The sequence below is a fragment of the Rhipicephalus microplus genome, chromosome X, assembly GCF_043290135.1.
Source record: "Rhipicephalus microplus isolate Deutch F79 chromosome X, USDA_Rmic, whole genome shotgun sequence".
In the NCBI taxonomy this organism is placed as follows: Eukaryota; Metazoa; Arthropoda; class Arachnida; order Ixodida; family Ixodidae; genus Rhipicephalus; species Rhipicephalus microplus.
Genome location: NC_134710.1, coordinates 246,568,430 through 246,593,654, shown reverse-complemented (window position 1 = coordinate 246,593,654; position 25,225 = coordinate 246,568,430). Strand labels below are relative to the sequence as shown.

The following is a 25,225-nucleotide window of genomic DNA, read 5'->3' as shown; positions in this document are numbered from 1 at the left end:
ACGGAAACAACTGTGCTGTGCGCGCAAACGTCGAGCCTTTTTGGCGAACCGCGCAAGATTTACTTCAAGTTGAAGAGCCTCTCTAGCGAGCCCGAGGTGGAAGAAGGCAACTGCTCATGTGTAGCGGTCCTCTCCGAAAGGTGCTAGCACTTTCGCGCTGCGTTTCTATAATGCTACGGGCAAGGCCATTGCTTGTAACAACGTTTTTAGGGTAACTATACGCTGTGACTCGTGCTGCCGATAGCATGTATCTCATGGAGTTTCATTCTCCCGTCAAACGCTGAATACGCACGTCGTTCACTTTAATACAGCTTGGAGCTATGCCTGGGCCACTGTATGTTTAGGTAATGAAAATCGTAGTTTTGATTGTAATAGGATTGTTCCTTTCTTTTCGTTCGCCAATCCATGCTATTAGGCTTCTAATGAATAAGGTCGTGTGCTTTCAAACACTCGTTTGTTCGTGTTGGTTTGATATTGAAAGCGGATATATGCACAGACACTAGACAATCTAAAAATGCACGGACATGATATACATGGGCTTGAACATACATACACGCACGCCAAGCACATGGAAAGTTCACGCACGGTTTCGTGTGCTTGTATATACACACTTGAGAAATAAATAAAAATGTTGAAGAGAGGGTGATAACAGCAGCTTAATTTGAGAATGGTACCTATAAGAACTACGACTTGCGCAGAAAACAAGCATATTCGTAAAATATATTCGCTCACAGAAGTAACGCAAGATATTTTCTAAAGCGCTTGCTTATATAAACTAATTGATACTCCCCGTCTAGAGAAGCCTGATTATTTATAGGATTGCACACATGCTAATTAATGGTGTACTCACCAAGGAGAATTAAGTCATCGAGAACTAATTTATTAGAAAAAACTATATAGCGTCCGTCACTTTCTTTCAATGCGCAAGTTTCGGATTTGCGCCGTTCTCCATCGCGCGTCGTCTGCGTCCTTTGGGAAGTGATAAAAAGATACTTTGCCATCTTTCCGCCTTGATGCCACGCATTTCTGCGTACTGCAGTGGTCTTTGGACATCGCTTTATTTTTTTTTTCAGGCTCGCGCGTGTGGCATGGAGCAAAGAAAATAACTTTGCGGCCGCTTCTCAACGGGCGCAACATGGTAACATCTATTCTTTCAAGGGGGACCCTCTTATCGCCGTCTACAACCGTGGTCGCTAGGTGGCGAGCGCTCAGTTTGAGTCGCGAATATAAGAAGGCGAGAGCATGGCCGGGCGACCGATTGCGCCGCCTTGCTCGCGCGTCGTCTGAGTCGTAATGTCTCGTTATTCGTTTTTTTTTACCATGAGCAAACAACTCCAGCTTCTGTGATCGTCTTTAACTGCAATGCAACACAGAGTCATGAAATCGATAAAAATGCCAGGGGTAATTGCAGCATGCACGGGCGAGTGCTAGTGAGACCTTCTGAAAGCTGAGTATCGCTCTATCATGGCGGCTGCCGTGCGGTTACAGGTTTTAATGCATGGGCCCTATGGGGAGCTTTTTCTCTATAATATATTCACTCTATGCACGTAACAAAAGTGTACCGCCGGCTGGTACGAGGAATTTCTGGCACGCAACCACCGGCGCACTTATTAGTGGACTCGTGCCCGTGTTCGTTATCATCAGCCAGCAGGAGCCCCACTCTAGATGAAAGAAGGGCGCACGTTCTTTGGTGCTCTGCCCAAACATACGTCCTTGCATATTACACGCCTAGGTTACATAATGTGCAATTACGGTGGGCAGTATATCAGCCGCTATTACGAAAGCTAGGCGGGTTCAAATCCTGGCTGCGGCGGCTGCATTTCCGATGGAGGCGGAAATGTTGTAGGCCCGTGTGCTCAGATTTGGGTGCACGTTAAAGAACCCCAGGTGGTCTAAATTTCCGGAGCCCTCCACTACGGCGTCTCTCATAATCATATAGTGGTTTTGGGACGTTAAACCCCACATATCAATCAATCAAAGCTAGTGGCATACCACTAGCTTTGATTGAGAGATCTCTGGTAGCTTTGATTGAGAGATGATACGAGAGATCTCTGGTATCACTTTGTGACAGTGTATACACTGTCACAAAGTGATACCAGAGATCTCTCGTATAATGCGACATATTGCATTTGGTTTTTCCTTTTTTTTTCAGTGTCCCCTTTTTTAGAGCAGCAAGCAATGCGATAAAATGCCAATTTCAGGCTTTTGCGTAACTACATGAAGTCATGCATTCACGCGCAGCTATCACGCGTGGGTACATGAGTCTAAAAGTTTTTGAGTAAATTCAAGTTACTTCGAGAGGTTTCTTTCAACGCTACGTAACATCCCCAGCCCTCTCGCAGTCAGTCAACAAGCTTATTTTACAAAATGCTACGCGAGAGACTACGTAGCCGCCAATAATATGGAATGGCAACTTTTATAACATTAAGCCTTTACCCTGAGATAAGTTTTGTCAGAGAAATAATGAAAGAACGAATGCAAGTTTAAGATTTTGAAGCAAACTATATTAAAAGGAAAGGTTACATGTCATTCTTCTTCTGTCGCGTGACCCGTCCAAGTTTAAGCATCGAAGCTAACTGCTTTGCCAGGCGGCTCCGGCCTGACTCCACGGTCGAGAGGCTTTCTTCACCCTACGGGGGGCCACACCACTGCAGGACGCAAGATGGCAGAGTTATTGGTATGCACTCGCAGAAAACGGGTGAGTTCGGACGTATCGAGTATCAAAGGCACGTTCCAGAGGGCCAAAAAGCCATAAACACTTTTCTAAAGACGGTTCGGACACAAAAGAAGACACACGCACATAGAGCAGCAGCACTCCGACACTGCTGACACGATATCACTCTGTTTTAGTTGGAGCCGTGTGGTTCAGCTCGACGTCCCAAATGAAGGCTGATACTGGCGTATGCAAGTTCAGCGGCGGCGTCCCCTAGTTCGTGGTACAAGCGCAACTGTTCGATGTTGACGGCCCTTTCGGCTTCGCTCCTCGACATTGTGGTTTGCCGAATGAGGACGATGTTCTTCCCCCGAAACTCGACAGTCACATAAGGTCCCTCGAAGCGGGGGTTCAGAGTCCAGCGGCGAGCCGCGATGGCGTACAGCACCTTATCGCCAATATTAAATCGTGGAACTTCACGCCTTGCATCGTAGCGGAGAGTCGAGTAACGCTGGCTTGTCGTCAACTTTTAAAGACGATAATCTTTTTTGGGGACCTTCGACGGAAAAATTTTGGTCTGTCTGTCTGTCTGTGTGTCTGGCCAAACAATACCTCAAACGGCACCAAACGGCCAACCCCATTCGCAGCGCCCACCAATAATGCTCAAGGTTTAGCGTTCATAGTTGTGCGATGGTAAAATTAAAAAGCAATTATTGCACATATCTGAGGCTTCATAACAACACTTCGAAGTTTTGTATGTCTGCCTTTATACTAGAAGAGGCACACACAAGTAACTCTAAGAAATGTAGTGTTTATCGCGTTGCGCTAACAGTGCAACGCGATGCTCAAAAGTGTTTCCAACGCTTTGCTACGACGTCACGGTCGTGGCACGTGCCCGTCGTTTAGCGTTCTTCCCCTTATCACCTCAGAGACTAACGCGCATCTTTCTCCGCGGGCTGCACACATTCGTTTTCGAAGATAACTGCCAGATGGCGCTTTTGTCTAACGTGCCTCGATGCGCTCGTTCGCCTCCGCTACACACTCGAGAAACTATAACGCAGTGCCTCCAGAATACCATTCACCGATTTTCTTGCGCAGAACATCAAATAAACGCTTTTTTCACTCTCTCCAGATGCAAGACTATCGTCTTTCGACTATTTCTTAGCTTGTTTGCGCGCTAATGCCAGTCCACGCAGTCGTTCGGACTCTTCAAAATCATCGTGAATCGCTCCAATGTTGAGTTCACCCGGCAACTTTGATTGTTAGCCGCGCATTAGCCAAAATGCACTATATCCAGTTTCCTCGAACTTTCCCGCATTGATGGCGAAGACAGCGTCAGCAAGCATGCGCTCCCAATTTCGAACCTGGCTGAGTATCTTTCTCAGTACATGTTTCAACGTAGCGACCATGTGCTCTGCGAGGCCATTCTCCTAAGGCCAATACGGTGGCGTTCTCGGGTGTTCGATTCCAACTCTTCTGTGGAGCGAAGCCGTCTTCACGAAGCATTTCACCTTATCCGTAATGATTCCTCCAGGAACACTGAATCGTGATATCCATTGGTTCAAGACGTATTCGATATAGTACATTGATGCTGTAATTGGTACGATGAGAGCATCCATGCATCATGTGGCGTGGTCAACTTTCAACTCGTAGCCTTCGTTCTCCGTTTCACTGAGTGGGCATATATGTGATCCAATAAGGCGACAGAGTTGGGTTCGTTCGGCACATCTCAGGGATTCAAACAGCATTCATTCCGCTTTGTGCGAGCATTCATTGTCTGAGGAGTATGACATGACTGAACGCATAATTTAATATTTCGGATACTGGTGGCCACCAATATACCTTCGCGTGATGAGTTCTTTTGTTTTGGATGTGCAAAGATGCCCACTGTTGTTGTAGAATATTTTCATGACAGTGCTTCGTAGCACTCCCGGCACGACGATTTTCTTAACTGTGCGGCCTTTCTCAGTCATCTGTCTGTTAAAACACCGTAGTCTGTCGAGTGGACGCCGTCTTTTGTTCTTTCATTCATCAACTTTGCACATTCTGTGTTCATAACTTGAAATTACTTTAGTGTCTCGTGATTGCGAACAATCGATGTATGCAAGAGCACATGTCTCTCCACGCCCCCTTTTTGAGGACGTCTCTTGACGTTCTCTTCTCCTCCAGTTAGAAAAGAGCGTCTGTTTTAAGCCGACCGGGGCGATACAGCACGTCAAACATGTACTCGGCGAGGTTGAGCGTCCAGCGGGCAAATCGGTGGTTGGTCGCTCCCTTCTGGACGAGATATGTTAAGCTGAAGTTGTCTGTGAATACGGTAAATCGTCGCGGTCCTGCTCAAAGGTAGAGAGAAAATTTCTCGTTTATTGCCCAGTGCGTCACCTTAAATTCAAGGACGTTGCAGAGAAGCTTTGAATCGTGCTCGTTGAGTGATCGGCTTGCGTATTCAATCACCTTCTCATTGCCGTCTTATGTTTGCGTAAGTATGGCTCCTATTCAGGTTTGACAGGCATCAACGTAGACTCGCGTCGGGCGTTCAGGTCAAAATTTCGCCAAAACAGGGGGAGACTTGAGCGTATTTTTGAGGTCGTCAGCGATGCCTTGGTGTTCTGATGTCCACTCAAACTTCGCCTTTTTTTTGATACCAGGACTTTCAATGGACGTGTTATTTTTGAGAATTTCCGGACTAACTTACGGTAGTGATTAAAAAACCGCAAGTACGAGTACAACCTTTTAGGGTTGGCGTGTGGCTCGAACTTGTAGATGGCGGCGATTCGTGAGCCGTCTGGTGTGCTGCCTTCGTTTGTAATCACGTATCCGAGGAAAGTCACCTTGTCATGAACGAACTGACACTTTCGGAAGTCCATCCTCAAGCTGTTAAGCTTGATTCTGTGTAAAGTTTCATCCAGGAGCCTCAGTGGTTCTGAAACTGGTGATGCTCCTTGACCGACATCGTCTATGTATGTAGCGGTTCGTGGCAAGCCCTCAAATGTAGGGCACATCACTTCTTGCATCATTTATGGCACTTTGCAGACACCGAAGGCCCTTCTCAGGTATTCGTATTTTTCGTCTGGCATGACAAATGCAGTTTCGTGGACGTCTTCTTTCCTCACTCGTATGGTTAAGAAAGCGGCTTTACCATTCATGACGGTGAAGTACATTGACTCGTCTCTTGTGATGTCTGACATTACGTCTTCGTTGATAGGCATCGGGTATAATGGATTTACCATCTTTGCATTGAGTTTTCGATAATTGTGCACCATTTGGTGAGGCGTTGTTGGGTGGTTTGGCTGGTCAACCACTATTGTTGGCGCGGCGTACTCACTGTCACTCGGTCGAACGATGTCCTTCACCAAGTAATCCTCAACTTCACGTTTGATGATGTCACGGTCTGCGGGTGAGCATCTGCATGGTCCTGATCCGGCATGTATGCTGTCTCGGAGCTCAATCGAATGCTCAATGTGCGGGCACAGTCCAAGCGTGTCAGACTTCGTTGCAAATATGGACCAGTTTTTGAGCAATATCGTGCGCAGCATGTTCTGTTCTTTCGGGCTCGCGTCTGATGTCATTGAGAAAACTGTTTTTTCGATCTCTTGGCACAACATTGCTTCAGGTTCAGTTTTTTGGAATCAATACGCACAAACTCGGTTGTCTCTTTTTGTTCCTGACGGCAGGACGATGCAATAAAAGTGCCAGCAGTCTTCCCTTTACACTTCAGCTTGACGTCTGATCACGTACGGTGAGGGTTGGCATTTGAGTACTGTCCTCTTTAGTCACGTTAACCAATGTTACGTCATTCGTCGGATGGAATATGACTTCAACGTTTACTTTTCGTCACCAGTCAGATCCGATGATGACATCAATAGGTTTCGGTAGTGGACATACTATAGATCGGACAGTGTGGTCCGTATAGTTCCGACCATCATGTCCGTTTTGGCGGACATTTGCAAATTTATCGTGTGGTCCAAAATTTCGATGTGATTGTCTGATGTTTATACACCAAATATAGCTTTCGGTGGAAGAGCGTGCGGAGAAATCAGCGAGACGGTTGCACCTGTATCGATGCAGACTTTGACAGGAGGGGTCGCGTAAGGAGGCTGTTGACAACTGGAAACATTCCACCACTAAACACTAAAAAACAGTTCACCTGCTTGACGAAAGTCTCGGCTGTGTTGTCACTTCTTTGTTGTTCTCAGCGTTTTTCCTCCTCACGTTGCGTTGCTCTAGTTTTCGGCTTCAGACAGTTTCCCCATATGCGTTCATTTTCGTTGCAGTTGAAGCATCGCTGCATAGATGGCTTGTTGAATGGGAAAGACGTAGCAGCACCTGACAATTTGCGATCCGATTTCTTCGCTTGGAAGTCTGTGTTCTTCGGCTCCATCTCGTCCACCATTGCCATTGATCTTCGGCAGTCGAGCATTCTAGCTCTGTCAGTGAGCTCGAGAACGGAGTTGCAACACTTCACTGCTAACGAATTTGCCCATTTATCTTCTTTAATGCCGGTATGTATGAAGGAGATTCGTTCTTCTGTCCCCGTGTAATACAGTACTTTTTCCGGGATTGCGTTTTTCGATTAAACGTACTCAGTAATGGATTCTTCCTGTTGTAGCATGCATTTTGCTTGAAATTCCAGAAATTCTTGCATTGTCATTTTTCTTTTAAAGCGGTGAGAACCAGCTGGCTTCCACGATTACCAATTTGCAAGTAGTTTTCTATAGCTTAAGTGCCAGTCGCGTGTAGGACCTCGTAAGCAGGTGATGGCATTCAAGAGTGTCAGCGCGGGTGACCACTGAGCGAGTGACACTATTCGTTTAGTCTCTGCTATCCAGGTGTCTACGTCAGATAGAACTGAGCCATCATAAGATGGTATTGCTGCTGACGTGTCATCAGTCGAATGCATGAGCTTGAATCGGTTCCCGTGCTTGGACAATACCTCTGTCAATGTTGCTTGTGATTTGGTCATCATTGAGAGTAATCGGGTGATATCACTGGATTCCAATAGACTTCTACCGGGGTACGTCACAGCGTGACGTCGCCGGTGCACGTGCAAGGCAGTGGTTGGCAAAACACTCCCGCCGGTAGCTGAGTGAGGTGCAGTCGCTCGGAGCTTGGGGCAAGCTTTTATGTATGTGTCAAATAACGTCTAGGTGTGTGGTAAAGTGCCTGATGAAATATTTGCCACGCTACCGGCTGTTTATCTCGGAGAAGTGAACACACGTGGCGGCCTGTGCGAGGACTAGCGGCATCGTCTTCGAAAATGCGCAGTGTTCACTGTGGCGTGTAGTGTGCGTTGAAAGGTATCGACAATATTGGTTCACGTCTATGGACGGTGAAACTGCGAATGTTGTGCGTGCACGGTGTGTCAAGTGTGAATAATGCGATGCGTCCTGTTTGCGAAAACACTGGTATTCATTGTGGGCTGGTTGCAGTAACCAGTTCTCGATGAAACTTCACGATCTGACATTTTAGTCAAGGTAAAAATGCATTTGACGCGAACATCTGCGAGTGGGTACATCTCAGCGTATGCGCGGTGTGCAGAAAAACAAAAGTGCATGATCTCCGCGTGATATATACGACTACATATGAGATAAGCATGTTGTAGCGTTGCCGAATTCGCATATACGCTTCACCACGGCTATAAATCGTATTATCTGATACATGATACGTGTTAATCGAACCAACGGAGATTTTCGTTTCTTATCCACATTGTACTCTTATGGCTCAATCTTTATGAAGTGACAATGCGTATTACAAGTTTGTGTATCAAGCCTAAAGGAGCAATATAGGCACCAAAACAAGTTATAAGTGTCAAATGCACCAAGGTAATTGTGCCAAATAATACTATATAATATTATGTTGTCTGGTTTAACGTAAAATGAATTTTCACTGAGTTATTGAGAAATGCGGCAGCAGAATTCACTTTAATTTTCACGAAGGTATGTTAACCTCAGCCTATCGCGTGGCAAGAAGTGTTTCTATTTTTTTATTCTCTCCGATCGAGTTTATGCTCAATGAGTGAGAATATTATCCATGACGTCATGCACAGCTGCTCAAAACAATGCTGCCACCAATTCTGTACCTTGTTTAAAACTGCATTGCACATGCCACGATGGAAATTGAATGAGTTTACATCCATGCCATGCAAATATTTTCTAAAGTGCCAGTAACCGTGTGCATTGAAAATGTTTCCTTTCGAAAAAGATCAGACTTCTTTACGGCTGCCATCTACGTGGGTGAAGCCCACTGCGTGGTAGTCGCGTCTCTCCGTACTCTAAAGTTTCTCTATCCATTCATCTACGACGAGCGAATTTCCACACGAGAGCGGTGACCCTTCCTCAACCTCCTATCAAAAGCTGTGACTTTAGAACCTAGCAATGTAGAAACATCTGTCGAAGGAATGCAGACACGCAGCTATGCCATTCAGAAAAATGCGGCCGGCGGATCTTTCTTGCCAACCAGCACCTGCTCTGAGAGAGAGTATGGTGGGCGGGGTGCCCGCAGTGACGTCACACTGTTTACAAACAGGGAGAGGTCTATTGTCATGAATTTTCATTGTGCGCATGCTCGAATGAAATTGATCGTGACTCACTCGTTTCGTCATTTTCGGGATGGCTGCCATGGCGTTGGCTGTCTCGTTGGCCGTTTGTCGTAGCCAGAAGTACTTGATTTTTGAAGGCTTGAAATTCGGCGTGCAGTTTTGCGTTGGCAGCAGAGAGGCTCCGAATGCTTACCAGCTCGTCGTCGCTGGTAGTTCTTTGCATCGTTGGTGGCTCCTGCATGCCGTGGTTTGTCGCCGTTCATTTACCTCGATGAATCACGTGACAAGATCGCCCTTTTAGTCCGTTTGAGAGATGCGGCGTTGCTTGAGTTCATCGGCAAGCTCTTGTTTCCTTGAGTGCGCTGAGGGCTTGTCTGTCTTTGGACAAAAGCAAGTTCTTCTTCGCAATCGTTGAGTAACTCGGGCTGTGTTTCCGGTGGCTTCAGTCATGGTGATTGTCGCAGTAGATGGCGTAATTGCAGAATGCCATCAATTTAACTGGTCCAGAATCCTTTCGACTGCGCCATGTAATGGTAATGAAAGAAAGAATGCAAGTTTATGATTTCAATCAAACTGTATTAAAAGGAAAGGTTACATATCGTTCTTTTGCTGTCTCACGATCCGTCCCAGTTCATGCCTCGAAGCTTACTGCTTTGCCAGGCGCCTCCGGCCTGACTCCACAGCCGAGAGGGGCTGTTCTTAACCCCACGGGCAGGGGGGGGGGAGCCCACACCACTTAGGATAGCGCGCACACAAAATGACACATACACACACACACATGGAGCAGCAGTGCTCCATACTGACTGTTTGATCTTGCGACCTTGCTGCCCTGTTCATCTTCTTTATTAGACACGTGCACATCGTCTAGGCCGCTTTATCTTTCTTTCGGTACTGCCCAATTTCTCTTCCTTCATTGTGTAACACGCCTCTTTCAGGTTCAGTGGGCAAAATGTACACATATATATGCCTTGTTTGGTTTCGCCGCGTCTCTTCACCATACAGTTCAGTCCGAAATTTGCAGCTACAGTAAATTACTGCGCTGTAAAAAAAATTATCTGAGGTCGGAGTAAAATGCATATCATTTAGCGTCCCCCCTTTTTGGAGCAATTTTCGCTCCGGGCATCCGGAGCAAAGTTTTTACTCCGGCTCGCCGGAGGAATTGCGTGGCGCACTCGGAGTTCTTTTTACTGGCATTTTCCTCCGGCTGGCCGGACTGATGACGTGGCACCTCCGGAGCATCTTTAACGGGTTTTTCACAATGGCTATCCAGAGATTTTGTGTGGTACCTCTGATGTATTTTACGAATGTACTTACTTAATCCGGAGAGAGTTTCACTGAGGTGGATCAGTACTTTTTTTTAGATGCTTGCTCCGCTCTTTATTTATTGCATGATGATCGTTTCCCGCATTGGTTAGATAAATGAAGGAAGTCCCAATTTTCTTGCAAGCACTGCAGAATTACTGTGTATTCTGTTCCACAAAGCTCTAACAAATCATCGGAAATTCAAGAAAACACTTGAGTTCTTATCCTTTGATTTATTCAAAATAAGCTGCCTTTTTCGGATAGTTACCCACCATTGGAAAAGAGGAGACAAGAACAAACATAAAAAGTCCACCTAAAACAAAATACAATAAGAATGATACTATGAAATCAACCACCCTCAAGTTTGAAGCGCAGCGCTTCAAAATGAAGCCCATAATGCTGCAAAACGACGCACGGTAAACGAAGAAAGCACAGCCACCGAGAAAATCTCTTCACCATCCGTGAAGGACCATCCATCAGCTTTATTGACAACGCAAGGATTGAGCTGATTGATTACTGCATAATTTAGGAAAAAAATTAAACACGAAAACTGCAAATCATGCGAGAGGCACGGATACTCAATAAATCCTATACGGTCTGTAAGTCTATCAGAAGAAACAACTTTTAAAACTGACCACACACACATACACACAAAGAGAGGTTGAGCGTTCAATATCAACAAGCACATCTGATATAATGCGGTGTGGGACAGCTGCAACATGATAGAAAAACACCTCCTGATGCGAACAAAGTTCAAAACTGGCCAAATGGTTTGACTTTTCAGTCAAATGGTTTGACTTGAAAGTAATGGTCTCACTTTTCATTTCTGGCATTGCCGTTCTGTCTTAATGCCTGCTCGGTGGTTATATAGGGAAAGTTTAGAGCCCATCACTTCGTAAAGGTTGTGCACAGAAAATATCTACAACATATATTAATTGTCTGGAAGCACGATTGTGGATACCCCCTTCCCATATCGAAGATTTATTAATTTTAAACCATCTGTGATCAGTAGGCATATGCAACATGCATAATAACACTATATTTGATTTATATGTGGGGTTGAACGTCCCGAAACTACCATATGATTATGAGAGACGCCGTAGTGGAGGGGGCTCCAGAAATTTCGACCACCTGGGGTTCTTTAACGTGCACCGAAATCTGAGCACACGGGCCTACAGCATTTTCGCTACCATCGGAAATGCAGCTGCCGCAGCCGAGATTCATTCCCGTGGCCTGCGGGTCAGAAGCCGAGTCCCTTATAGCTACTAGACCACTATATTCGCACTATATCGAAATACTCTCTAATTATAGCACTAATCAAAATAGCGGACTATATCACTATAGCACTGTATCGAAATACTGCCTTTTAAGAGCCTAAATGCGTGATGATTTATGAAATGAAAAGTATATCGACAATTTGTAGCGTATTTACTGTATGTACGTGCAAACAGTTTCTGAAAAAAGGCCCACCTGTCAACTTCGGCAGTGCTCACACGCAGGCAACCAAAGCGTGTGCTACCGAATTAGAGAAGCTGAAGCAGATAGAGAAAACTATTTTTCACACAGGCACTCTCTGATTTTCAAGGGAAGATGTCCTCTCGTGTAAACAGAGCAATGGGTTAAGAGGAATCGAAGAAGCGTACACGGTGCTAGAACTGCGCTTCGAAGTGTCGTATGCATTCCTTGTTTTCGTCTTCACACGCAGTTTGGCCTTCTTTCAGTGTGATCCAACCAAATAGGCAAATCTTAATGCGTTTCACGTGTCTTCGTCTCCTAATATGGTTAATCATTACGATGGCAATCTGTCACGTACTCTTCAAGAAAGAAAACGCCCAGGTGATATTAAACAATTCAGAGAGGCTTAGAACAAATATGTTCTTTACAGCTAAATCTAAAGAAGCGTTAAGTCTCAACCATAACCAGATGGCAAAGTGAAAAAGAAAGGAAGTGGGGTGAGGGGAAAGGCCCCCTCTTAATTTATTGAACCGGGTCCTGCATACTGTTGATTCGGCCATGAGTATAGCTACGGGGCGGAAACTTCCTATACCTCCATGTATTCGCTCTCGGCACCGGCAGCGCCACTTTTACCACTGGTGGTTGCCGGCCATCCTACTAAAAATAAATCACGAACAAAAATTATCTTTCAATACATCACTGGTGAGGTCCCCAAATAGAGAAGTACAAAAATTCGAGAGGAGGAGGGTTGCTGCGGAAGCGCTCCTTTCTCACTTCACATGCAAGCAAAATAGGCTCGTGCCTTCTTTGCTGTTGTTCGAGTACGGAGCTTGCAATAGCACCCTCCCATTTGGACGGCGTGATCACTTCCGCCGGCGGCTTGGGCAATGCAGCCATAAAATTTTGTTGATCTTTTTTTTAAATTTATTCCGTGTATTCGGAAGAGGAGAAAGTTAAGCTGACTGATTTTTCAGTAAGACGAAACTCGATCAGCACAAATAAGATGAACTTTTTATTACACGTTTTTTGTAAAAAAACAGACACACGTGGTGCGAAAGTGTCAATCTATAAAACTATCTTTATTTACAACTGACATGCAAAAATAATGAGCAAACAAACCCTGAATCTACAAACTAATGCAAAAATTATCAACAATCGCGAGTATGACACTTCGTAGTTGACTCATTCACGTTTTTTTTATGACGGTGGGCATAGTTTTCTCACAGAACTTGAGTACTACACGAGACTGAAGTTCAGAGACATGGGGAGGCTTGAAGCAATCAAAAACTCTTCGAGAAAGAACGTCACTGGAAACAGTTTTTCGGCAAGGTGACCTGTCTTCGTCAGAGCAACAGCGTTGCCTGGCCAAAGAAAAGTTCACTTGTCAATGCGTTGGCTCCACTGACGTTCTCTGTAATAATTTTTTGAAGCATTTAGTCCATAACGTGTATTAAAGCGATACTATTAGAAGTAAAGACTTACAAGTTTTGAAACTGCTACTACAACGGTTTCATGAGCGGGAAGTAGCCTATAATTATTTGACATCTTTTGAACTACGCGCCAAAAGTAAAAGAAACTCATAGTATGTAGTTGAGCCAACTCAAATTCATACCTTTCCATAAACGCATTTTTCCGACAAGAGCTTTGCTGCCCTCTTCACCAATAGTAGTCAAGCGACACTGCACTTTTTCCAGTCTCGTCACCCTTGCAGAGAACTAGGTTTACTAATATGCACTCATGCAAAATCAATACCTGTGTTGATTATTTTTCACGTTCTGGGCTGGGACAAGGAAACGAGAAAGAAGAAGAGCGCGAGCGAGGGACGCGGGGACGCTGAAGTGACAGCAGAGCGCTTCAGAACGCAGTTAAATAAACAAGTAATTTTGCCTTATACCTTAAAGACGGAGTTGAGTCTGATCGCAGTGTCTGGAACGCCATCGTCTAAACATTGGTGCCGTGACCGATGTCTGCCAAGACATCGCAGAGACTACAATGGACGTAGCCTTCGTTGCGTCTTTCAAGAAGCTGGGAAACGATGTTGCCGATGAGCTCCAACATCCATCTATCATAACTAACAGTGGCATCAGCGTACTTATCGGGTCCGATCAGATGTGGAAAGTGTTGACCGGCGAAGTTTCACGGTGCGAAGGCAAAGAATCATTGATCGCACTGAACTCCAAGCTTGGATGGACCTTCCAGGGAAGCACATCGCACTTGGTGTCCCGCCCAACTACTTCACAAATGATGGTGTGCGTGCTAAAAGCCCAAGCTACCGATTCCGACGAGATTTTGCGCTCCTTTTGGGAACTTGAAAACATAGGAATTACGGACACAATAAACAAGCCACCTGAAATGAGCAACACCATGAGACATTTTGAGCAAATGATTAGCTTTATAAACGAAAGATATGAAGTGACCCTCCCTTGGAAGGATAATTTCGAGCTTGCAAGTAACAGGCAAGTAGCCCTTACTCGACTGGAGAAGCTTGTCAACCGTCTCAACTCCAGAAAAGGACTGCTAGAAACGTATGACCGTACCATAAGGGAGTACTTGAGGGCAGGACACGCTGAAGTAGTCAATGACGTACCTGCAGAGGTGATGAAATTATATTACATGCCACACAAGGAAGTCATGCGTGAACAAGCACTGACGACGAAAATGAGAGTAGTGTTTGACGCTTCGTCACATGCCAAAGGATGCAAGTCCCTTAATGACTGCCTTCAAAAGGGTGACAACTTATACCAAGACCTCGTGCAAATTCTGCTACGCTTCAGAACGCACCCGGTGGCAGTTATCGCGGACATAGAAAAGGCATTCCTTCAAATTGCAATTCGGGAGGACGACAGAGACGCTTTCCCCTTTCTCTGGTTTGCAGAAGGAGATTTATCCAAGGGCAAGCTTCAAGAATGGAGGATGACACGAGTGCCTTTTGGAGCTACATGTAGCCCATTTTTGCTCACAGCTACTATTCCCTACCACGTGAAAAAAGCACCGGCTGTCATGGCACAAACAGCGCAAACTCTTTCCGAGTCGTTTTACGTGGATGACTTAGTCACTGGGGCCGACACAGAAGAGGAAGCCGCTAAACTATGCCGAGAAGCGCGCACAATAATGAAATCGGCCGGCATGACATTGCAAAAATGGACAACAAAGTCAGCAAATTTGATGCACACGCTTGAAAATCAAGTGGAATCTACTAGTAATGAGATGGTCGTTCTTCACGAAACGTCGGTCAAGGTCCTGGGTTTGGTTTGGAATCCTGCAAAGGATGAATTCAACTTTTCGGTGGAAAATCTACTCGGGTTTTTGACAGCACAGACGGGTATGAAACGATTTGTCTTGCAGTCAGCATCAAGAATATTTGACCCGTTGGGATTTGTAGGACCATATACTATTGTCATACGAATATTGTTTCAGAGACTGTGGATACGAGGAATTGGCTGGGATGAAGTCCTACCCAATGACCTGCAAAAAGAATGGAATGATTGGGTCATCCAGCTGCCGCAACTGCAAGACGTCGTCGTTCCTCGCTATCTGGGCGGCGGAGCAAGGAAGACCAATGTGCTTCAAGTACATGTTTTCTGCGATTCCAGTCCGGCGGCATACGGAACAGCGATATACGTCGTATCAAGTCCTGAGGAGCCGATACTGTTGATTGCGAAGTCCCGTGTAGCACCTATTAAGGAGACAACGCTGCCGCGATTGGAGCTGCTGGCTGCCTTAATCGGCTCAAGAATGTTGGCATACGTGAAAAGGGCTTTGAGGAATGTTCAAGTGGACTACACGATGTGGACAGATTCCACCATTGTGTTGTCATGGATAAAAGGTGACGTCAAAAAGTGGAAACAGTTCATAGCCAACAGAGTCAATGAAATTAGGTGCACGACAGATCCATCAAAGTGGAGATACTGTCCTGGAACGGCCAACCCGGCTGACCTACTCACACGTGGCGCGACGCTTGAAAGACTGCTGTGCAGCTCAAAATGGTGGCATGGTCCCGAGTGGCTTACTAAACCGATGTCTGAATGACCCCTACAGTTCAGTGAACTAGACATAGCGGAAGCCACCCAAAGTGAAGTTACAACAGTCCACGTCGCACTAATGACACGCTTCTCAGTTCTGATAATTGATATTCAACGGTACAGCAGGCTTCAACAGCTACTCAGAGTCACTGCGTGGATTTTCAGATTTACTGACCGATGCAGAAAACGAAGTAATCATACAGGACATCTCGTGGAAACAGAAATCCTGAACGCTGAACAGTATTGGATAATATGTACACAAGAGCAAGGCTTTCTTGAAGAACTCACCACTTTGACCAACGGCCAACCAGTCGAGTCTACATCTCGAATCGCTGAACTACGCCCTTACCTAGACAAAGACAGAATTCTTCGGGTTGGAGGCCGTTTATCCCTCATGCATTCCACACAAGATGTCAAGCACCCAATCATAATGCCGTCAAGTCACCACTTTTCGACACTTTTGGCAAACAGAGCCCATCTTAAAGTCTTACATGGAGGAGTTAGAGATACACTTACGCAGCTTCGGGAACGCTACTGGATTTGTCGAGCTCGCTCTTTGGTAAAAAGAGTGCTGCATGACTGCAATATATGCAAGCGTTTCAGTGCGGTCCTAGGCGCTGCAGAGACTGCTCCGTTAACAAGTCATCGAGTGACACCAACGAACCCGTTCGAAGTTGTAGGAGTCGACTTCGCGGGCCCTCTGTATGCACGCACGGAGAATGGGGACACGAAGTGCTACGTCGCACTTATTACGTGCGCCGTATCTAGAGCCGTGCATCTCGAGCTTGTCTCGGAAATGACATCCGAGGCTTTCCTGCTGTGCCTACGACGATTTTCAGCTCGGAGAGGATTACCTAGGGTGATCTATTCTGACGACGCACGAAGCTTTCACAAGACATCGGCAGACATAAAGCGGCTAAACCGAATGTTCTCTGAAGAGGACGTCGCTGGTCACCTCTGCACCAACGGCATTTCGTGGAAGTTTATAGCACCAAATGCTACTTGGTGGGGTGGATGGTGGGAGCGCTTTGTATGATCAATGAAGCTTCCGCTGCGAAAAATTCTCGGCAAAGCTCGTCTGAACTACGAAGAAATATCGACAGTGCTGGCGGAGGTCGAAGCAGTCGTCAACTCTAGGCCTCTGACTTTCATCGAGACAGATGCAGGAGAACCTTGCATTTTGACGCCAGCCGAACTTCTCCTTGGACGACGATTGACTTCCATACTGTATGCGACCGCTGACGAAGTCAACAGTAATTCCGAACGATCAGACGCCATACGCAGACACAACTACAGGAAGCTGCTGGTTGAAAGTTTTTGGAAGCGTTGGCAAAAAGAATACCTGTTGCAATTACGATCTGTACACTTTGCCGACACGAAATCAAATACAGCATTGAAGCAAGGGGACATCGTTCTCGTGCATGCGAACAACACTCCACGCCAGCTATGGAAGCTCGCAAGGGTCACGGAAGTGTACCGAAGTGCAGACGGTCTCATTCGTTCTTGCAAGATCAAGTTGCAAGGCGGTCACCTTGCGATCAGGCCGATACAAAGACTGTACCCACTTGAACTATGTGTTTAACTTTGCGCGGCCGGGAATGTTGATTATTTTTCACGTTCTGGGCTGGGACAAGGAAACGAGAAAGAAGAAGAGCGCGAGCGAGGGACGCGGGGACGCTCAAGTGACAGCAGAGCGCTTCCGAACGCAGGTAAATAAACAAGTATTTTTGCCTTATACCTTAAAGACGGAGTTGAGTCTGATCGCAGTGTCTGGAACGCCATCGTCTAAACACCTGCTCAAATAATGAATCCAAATATTTGTGCTCACCCGTTGCCTTTAGGAAACGCTGCAAAACCTTCGCGGGACTAGAAATACCAGAGTTTGCACACCACAGAGCCGCGGAAAACGTGTGTTGCCCGATGGTGTGTTGCCATCTTCGACAAATGCATGGTTGACTTGTTCGGCGTAGCTCACTGCGGCTTCCGTTCTCTGCCCGCAACAACTTGCTGTCTTTATCTTTCCCGTAGTTGACACGCGAACTGAGTGAGATAACTGAGCGCCATCCAACTTATAATATCACTGAGTGAGAGGCGAGAAGGAGCGGATGCAAGTGCTACCAATGCAAGTCAATAGCTTCCCACGCTTCGCCTGATTTAACATTCACGAAATAAAGAATCAAAGACATTTAAACAAAAGGGAAGTTATTTGCAGCGATATCTTTTTTTTTCTGTAAAAACTTGTGAAAGCCAATAGATGCGAACAATCACATCAATGTCACTCCGTTCAACTGCATCTTATGATGCCCGGAACCGCTACGAGCGTGCATGTTTTTTAAAGCAAAACTAGCACTGAGTTTTCGCGGCCTGCTATAGCTGCAGTGCCTTAAAAAGCACCTATATCACTGGCTCCTGCTTTGAAGTTGTGCGTTATTTTTCGTCCGCCTCGGTGGTGCATTGCTGTGACGATGCTCAGCTGTACCCTACAGTCGCGGGTGCGACCCCGGAGGGGATGAGTGTGAGCGCGCATGTGCCTGTATTCTGAGGCAATCACTTTTGGACACACTGGCCACCTACAGGTCGCAGTGATTTGGCACTGCTCCAACAGTGCAAAGACGTAAGGCCAATGCATTGTATCTGTAAATTTTCAACTTCAATGATCACCGCCAGCACTGTTGCGGGAGTGTTTCGTTTCGCTTCGCACAGCTTCAGGTTTTCTTGATGAAGACTTTAATCAGTAAAGCTACGGCAACGTTATGAAACTTGATGGCTCATGCTTTGCCTCTCCATTTGTTACCTGTTTCACCGTTACCGTAGACACCGTGGTGCGTGCGTGTGTAACATCATAACAATTCGTGTAGAACAAGAAACCTAGGAGCATGTTTATCTCGATAGGCGCATGTGATATTGCTCTCAAAGTGGCAGGAAGGTAGTGTACGAACTTGATCAGCTATTGCATCTCGGACACGTTTAAACTGGGTGTCCCAAATTGCCCGCAGCACGATATAATAAAAGAAAATGAACAGCGTTAGCGAAGCAAACCTATATAGTGCATACTGTTCCTAGCACACTCGAGCAACCACTACTAATTTGTCATTAGTGAGAATCAATCACATAGACATAATATTATTGGTAGTTCGAAAGGCATTCACATATTTACCAAAACGTCAATGATGCACATGCGCGCATGTTGAAACGACATCTCGGTGCTCTGTCTTCAACAAGGTACAAATTGCATAGATGAATGGATGGGTGAACTTTATTTGGTCCTTTGGAACGTGCTTTAGCACGTTGTGGGTCACTCTTACGGCGAAACAGAAAGACCAAGTCTACCTGCTGCGTAGCAGGCCCGGTGGACTGCCCATAGCTGTTGTTCGAGTACGGAGCTCGCAATAGCACCCTCCCATTTGGACGGCGTGATCACTTCCCCACAGCGTAACGCGGGGCACCGCCAGAGCATATGTTCCAAGGTGGCTATATCATAGCATAAGGAACTTGTATTAGTTGACTGTACTTGCTCTTTTTTTTCTGTTGGTAGGCAAAACCTGCGAAATTTCAAAAGTGGCACGTGACTCGACTGCTGCATGCACTAAGAAACAGCGCCCCCAAGAAGTTCACTGTAAGGTGGCCAGTATCAATGAAAAACTGCAGAAAGAAAAAAATGTGGGCCACCTATATATCTGCCACTTCCCGGCCGAAGAAGTGCGCCGCTCTAATCTAAGTCAAGGCTGGTGCACACCGGCGACTGGCAGTGGTCGCGCGACCTTTCGCGACTGGCGACCAAAAAGTGACTGATGTTCACACCGGCAGAGGCTGCATGCGAGTGACCGGAAGTTGCAAAACCAGGCAGTAACGTCCGAATATCGTTATGAGCGAGAACTCTGGAGACCGGCGCCGACCAGTTCATCCCCTCCAGCTGAGTGAGTGGAGCAAATCAAGCGCGCCGCATTTATTGTTTTCGTCCGTTCTCACACAGCGTTCCCAAAAGCGTCAAGGAGTTCAATTAAAGCGAAGAACGAGAGATTGTCATGGGGCTGGTGTGCTGTGCCATGGTGTCAGTGCTGGCCGCAGAGATGCCTCCAAAGAAAAAAAGCCTGTGGTGGGTGTGACCGTCAATCCGATCGCGAGAGTTGGCCGGCCATGCAAGCCGCCTACCTCCCGAGCTGCGCTGAGACGACGAGGAGTGTTTCCGAGAGTCGTACGTATTCATAAAAGCTCTTCAATTTATCCTGACTTGCCACAGCCTCCAATGCAGCACAAACGCTTATCGAACGCGGTGTCTTAAGTCGTTGCCAAGGCATGAAGCACAAACGCGTTCCTAACGCGCTGCATTGAAGGCGGTCACAAGTCAAGTTCAAGACAAAAAACGATTGTGAATACGGGGCAAAGATAGTGCACGCTTTATTTTCTTTTTACATTGACGGTGTTTAGCTTTTTGCGAATGCCACCACGTAAATTTGACACTTTGACCGAGCTGCTGCGCACCGCCATCTCAAAGCCAAGTATTCTGTGGTGGCCATGGTGCCACAGACCCAGAGGAACGCACTCGTTTGTATCTGGCGGCAGAAAGCCAGCGCCGCGCAAAAACAAAAAAAAAATTGAGCATCGCTCATTTGTCTCAGCAGCTTTGCGACCGCAGTCGCGCGGCTGAAAAATCGGTCAGGAAGCGACTAGCCAAAGCAGTCACTTTGCGACCGTTCGCGACTGTTTGCGACCGGTCGCAAATGGTCGCGCGACCACTGCTAGTCGCCGGTGTGCACCAGCCTTCAGGCTGTAATCAGAACAGTGCTCCAGCCGTGCTATTAAAGAGAGTAGTCGGTCATGACATAAGATTAATAGTCGTTTACAATCGAGCGGGAGAAATGTCTGCAAGATTGCGACGCATGTTGTTGGCACCCGACCATGGAACGGACAAGAAACAAAGTGGTTGTCTGCAGCAATAACGCTTGAAGGCACTCGATTTTTTTTTATGGCGGAAGCATAGTCACGTGTTATTTTTCAGGTTTTGTCGGCTTTCTTTATTAACCGAGGAAATCAGCACACATTTAGAGCACGTAGTAGCACAGGCGTCATTTCAATATGCCCACATATGCCGCATTGATATTTTGATAATCAGGTGAGTACGTTTTGATTTACAAATATAACGGACTAATTAACTTATTCTCATTATCGAATAAATGAGTAGTGGCTGCTCAAGTGCACTATAGGAACAATAAGTACTATAAGCTTGCTCCGCGTAACAGCGTTCTGCTTTTTTTTTAATCGGGTTGCGTGAGATTGGGGACACCATATATCAAAAAAGCGTAAAAAGGTTACTATGTACTATTGTACTCATTTGGAGCTGTGCCGTGTGAGATGCTAATATAATCAAATTCTATTTTATTGGTACCATTACCGAAAACGTTCTGAAGGAAGCGAATCAATACGGTAAACCATGCGTCTCGACCGCACATAAAGATCATTATTTAAAAACAACTAAAGGGACCTACATACATGCCTAAAGTTAGCCTTTTATAACAGATATGAAGCTTCAAAGCGCAATTTTTTGCTGTTCAAATGCTGACCTATTATCTTTTTTTTCATTATAAGGCAATTGAAGCTGGTGAATGCGTATGGTGCATGTGTGACATGCCCTTCCTGCGTACGCAGATGATCAAGATGATGATCGCTTGTGTGGCTGCGTTCCTTCTCTGCTGGCTCCCACTGAACCTGTTCATCGTCGTGTCGGAGCAGTACCCATCCATCTACGACGTGAGCGGCATCGGCTACATGTGGTTCGTCTGCCACTGGCTGGCCATGAGCCACGCCTGCTACAACCCCCTCATCTACTTCTGGATGAACGCAAAGTTCCGGGCGGGTCTGCAGGCGCTATTCCGTTGCCTGCCTGCCACGCGTCGGCGCTCTTCGTGCTTTGTGTCCACCTGCAACGTCAAGAAAGGAGCTACTACCAACAGCAATGCCATCTGACTCGGTGCCCAAGGCGCTGAATGCGCCGCAATGCCTGTCTCTGTGTCCCACTGCAGGTGCGCCCTCCTCCTCTAGCGCCTAAAGGCCTGACAACACGTACTACCCGCTGCAGCGCGTCAGGTCGTGTCTTTACGCAGCGCCTCACCCTCTCTATAAATTAAGAGGGTGCACAGCTTCACGTAGCGATGCGCTCTCTCTCTCTCCCTTGAAAGAGGGCGCAGCGCCGCGTCAAAAAGCCACGCGCTGATGCGCTCCAGCGGGCAGTACGTTGAGTCAGGCCTTTACTTTGACGCCGCACTTTTCTGACGACGGAACATGTGTCAGGATAGTGCGAAGCCAGAGCCGCCGTGGCGTAGCCAGTTCAGGTGACATTCACCTCGCAAATATGCCTTCGCTGTCCGCGCTACAACAGCTACCACGGACCATGGCGCAATGCACTTGAGTCTAAAGCGGAGTGCGCGAAAGGAAGTTACATATGGAAACCTCCACAGCTCAGACATGCCCTGAATATTCGCATATACATTTGTATTACAGAAAATGTTGCAGCGAGTATAAGCAATTGCATGAATATACTTTAAATCAGCGCGGACGACGACATAAACACTAAGGGGAGGGCACAGGAGGGCTGCAGTCGGGCTGAATTTTATTAAACACTAAAAGAAAAACACTATGTGCGTACATGCAGTTAAACAGCATTACAGCATAAGTCATTGAGCAGCTGCGTGCTTGCTATCTAGCAGAATGATTAAGTTCATCGTTAAACTTACCATTCAATTTTCGTATATGCAACAAAGCTTCTACAAGTGAACGTGCTGTTAATGCAATCAGCATTATTAGGATACTTTCTATCGGGCTCTCTACCTCCATCAAAATACAGCAATACTTTTTTGCAGCCTAGTCGGTTCATAGACATCAGACTTTGCCCTGGCGGCGCTGCGACAAACACCTTGACCAGCGCCCCCATCACTGCGCCGGCCAGAAATGGACAATGCAAAGAGAGCCATTCGCAAGTGAACGTGCATAGGCACTCCCGTTTCGTTGGTCTCAGGCGTTGTTCCTTGAAATTCAAGGGCCTGGCAAGCTTCTTCCGTCAATCCAACCTCGCTTCAGAAAAGTAAGAAGCTCACCAAAGCGAGCTGTACGTACAACGGAAAAGATGTTTCAGTTATTTCGATGTGCTGCAATTTAAGTGCAAGCGAGCATCGCATGGCATCGAGTTCGAGGCAAGCACTCCGACGTGCGCTCTCAATACCTAAATGCATTAAACTTGGCCCTACACATGATGCCAAAGCGATGAAGTACGTACATTATCAATCTATGGTCAGTGGTACGAAGCGCTCTTTATCCGGCACGAATGTCCCTGACGATTTTCGTCTTTGCAGTTGCATTATCTATCGATCTCTTGCTTCCTGTGCGCTTAACTGTTGCTAGAATGTTCCGTTGACGGTTGTCATGTGTTTTATACGCTACAAATGGGGATACATGCGTGTCCACTTTCTCAGTGAACAACGAAAGGCAAAACCGAGGCATCCTAGATAGCTCCGGCAATAGGTGACCAGTAAAAGAGCGAGAGATTGTGGGATGCACTGTCTGCTACCGGCTTCCGTTTTGAGAAGAGTAGACGACGGTGAACCACTTCGCCGCAAGCCTCAGATTATTGGGGATTCGTGCGCGCGGTTGCCCGTTTCTCTTCCTCCTGATAAACCATGGTTGGTTGTTGAGCCGTTGGCTGCTCCCATAGGGTTTCTCAAAATTAACTAGAGGGCACTCTGGCGCTGCGATCATTCAGCGACCATGGGAATGATGGGTAGTACACACATTTGCCTAGTCTTCGTACTTGCGGGCGGCGAATTGTACTTGCGGCTTCGTTAATTGCTGGTCACGGTTTTGTTTTGAAAGAAAGAACGAACCCTTTTGAACTTCGTGAGCCCATTTGGAAAGTAGGTCTAAAAAAATAAAATGGTGAAGCGCAACCGCTGAACATTTGCTGATTTTTGTTTCGTGAAAAAACAGCTCCAAGCCACACGAACACACACGGAGCCAAAAGCTGGCCAGAAGTACGAAGTTTAGACAAATGTGTGTACTACCCATCATTCCCATGCTCGCTGAAGCGCTCTTCATTGCAGCTCCCATAGACACTAGCGCCAGAGTTCCCTCTAGTGTATATTGGGAAACTCTATGGCTGCTCCAACTCGAGCGTGAAAGGCAAACGCATGAATCGATTGCCACAAAACAAAGAAAGAAAAATGAGGTGGGCCGCGGCTTTGAAGAGAGCCACGGCGACAGGTAGCCTTTGAGTATACACGGAACGTTAAATCCAGAGTGTGAGAAAAGAATTTTATCACAGATACATGTGTATTCCACACTAAAAAAAAAAGCTTGCGTATGAATTTTCTGTGAATATTCTATCCAGAAATAAACTGTCACGCAGGCGCGCCTAAAAAAAGATATTATGAGAACGTGCGGGTGAAATCTACCTGCCATACGAGATGAGCGCCGGCCATTGCACCCATATATATAACAAAAAAGGCAAAAGCTTCACTGACGAGTAAGTTAACACGAAGCGCTGTACGAGTGCATTTGCGTTCATCTTGGTCAAACTGTGCGCCAGGCGGCAATCAAAGGAAGAAGTGCGGTAAACAAGCGCAGGGTTCAGATTATTCGGAGCCGCCTATATCTGACTGTATTGATTATGTCCCGCCGTGCCGCGCAGCTTAATCAAGATCAGCGCTTATATAAGCATCTGGCTTCGACTAAGAAGTGCACCTTATAACGCGCAGAAGGGGAGAAAAAAAAGATATCTCAATTCGCTCAATAAGTGCTGCGCTTCATGCCGATCTACCGATGATGTCGGCCGTAGCAGCAATCCCGAAATGAACTTTTAGCACACTGCTACAGTCGTCCCCATCACCCTAGATCTTTAAAATAGTGATTTTTTTTATCTGAAGTAACGTATTATACACTGAAAACTGTTTTCTGTATCGACTGATCTGCTAGCCGAAGTGACAGTACCCTCGAGCAGCATAAAATCATTGCAGATCATTTTAGTGCGATAAAAAGTTTCCTTACCGTTCATGGCTTTCGTAGCTTGTCATTGTCACAATCACGATTAGCAAAAACAAAAAAACTAACTTCTAAAGCACTGACATCGCACGGAGATGTGTTTTTTTTTTCAGCGGAGCGGTACAAAAATGCGCGCGTGCCGCTGCTAACCAGCGTGGTGCGTCGAACCGGAAGCCATCGTATCTCACAGTTCCCTGCGATTGCCCATATTACCGGTTACATATTGCG

At 46.4% G+C, this 25,225-nt stretch overlaps 1 protein-coding gene across 4 annotated transcripts in view; it reads left to right on the top strand.

Moving 5' to 3' along the window:
• LOC119187234 (RYamide receptor) overlaps positions 1 to 25,225 on the top strand; it is a 452,287-nt gene that overhangs the window by 408,410 nt on the left and 18,652 nt on the right. The window contains exon 4 of one of the 4 annotated variants that reach the window (XR_012887261.1): positions 21,617 to 21,990. The exons of 2 other annotated variants lie outside the window; for them this stretch is intronic. Coding sequence is in view for 1 of the 2 variants with exons in the window: in XM_075878903.1 (XP_075735018.1) it covers positions 21,617 to 21,934 (318 nt within the window). In the remaining variant the exon portion in view is untranslated. Of the gene's footprint in view, positions 1 to 21,616; positions 22,603 to 25,225 lie in introns of those variants that run through there. One more of the 4 variants, XM_075878903.1, reaches the window with a different exon arrangement.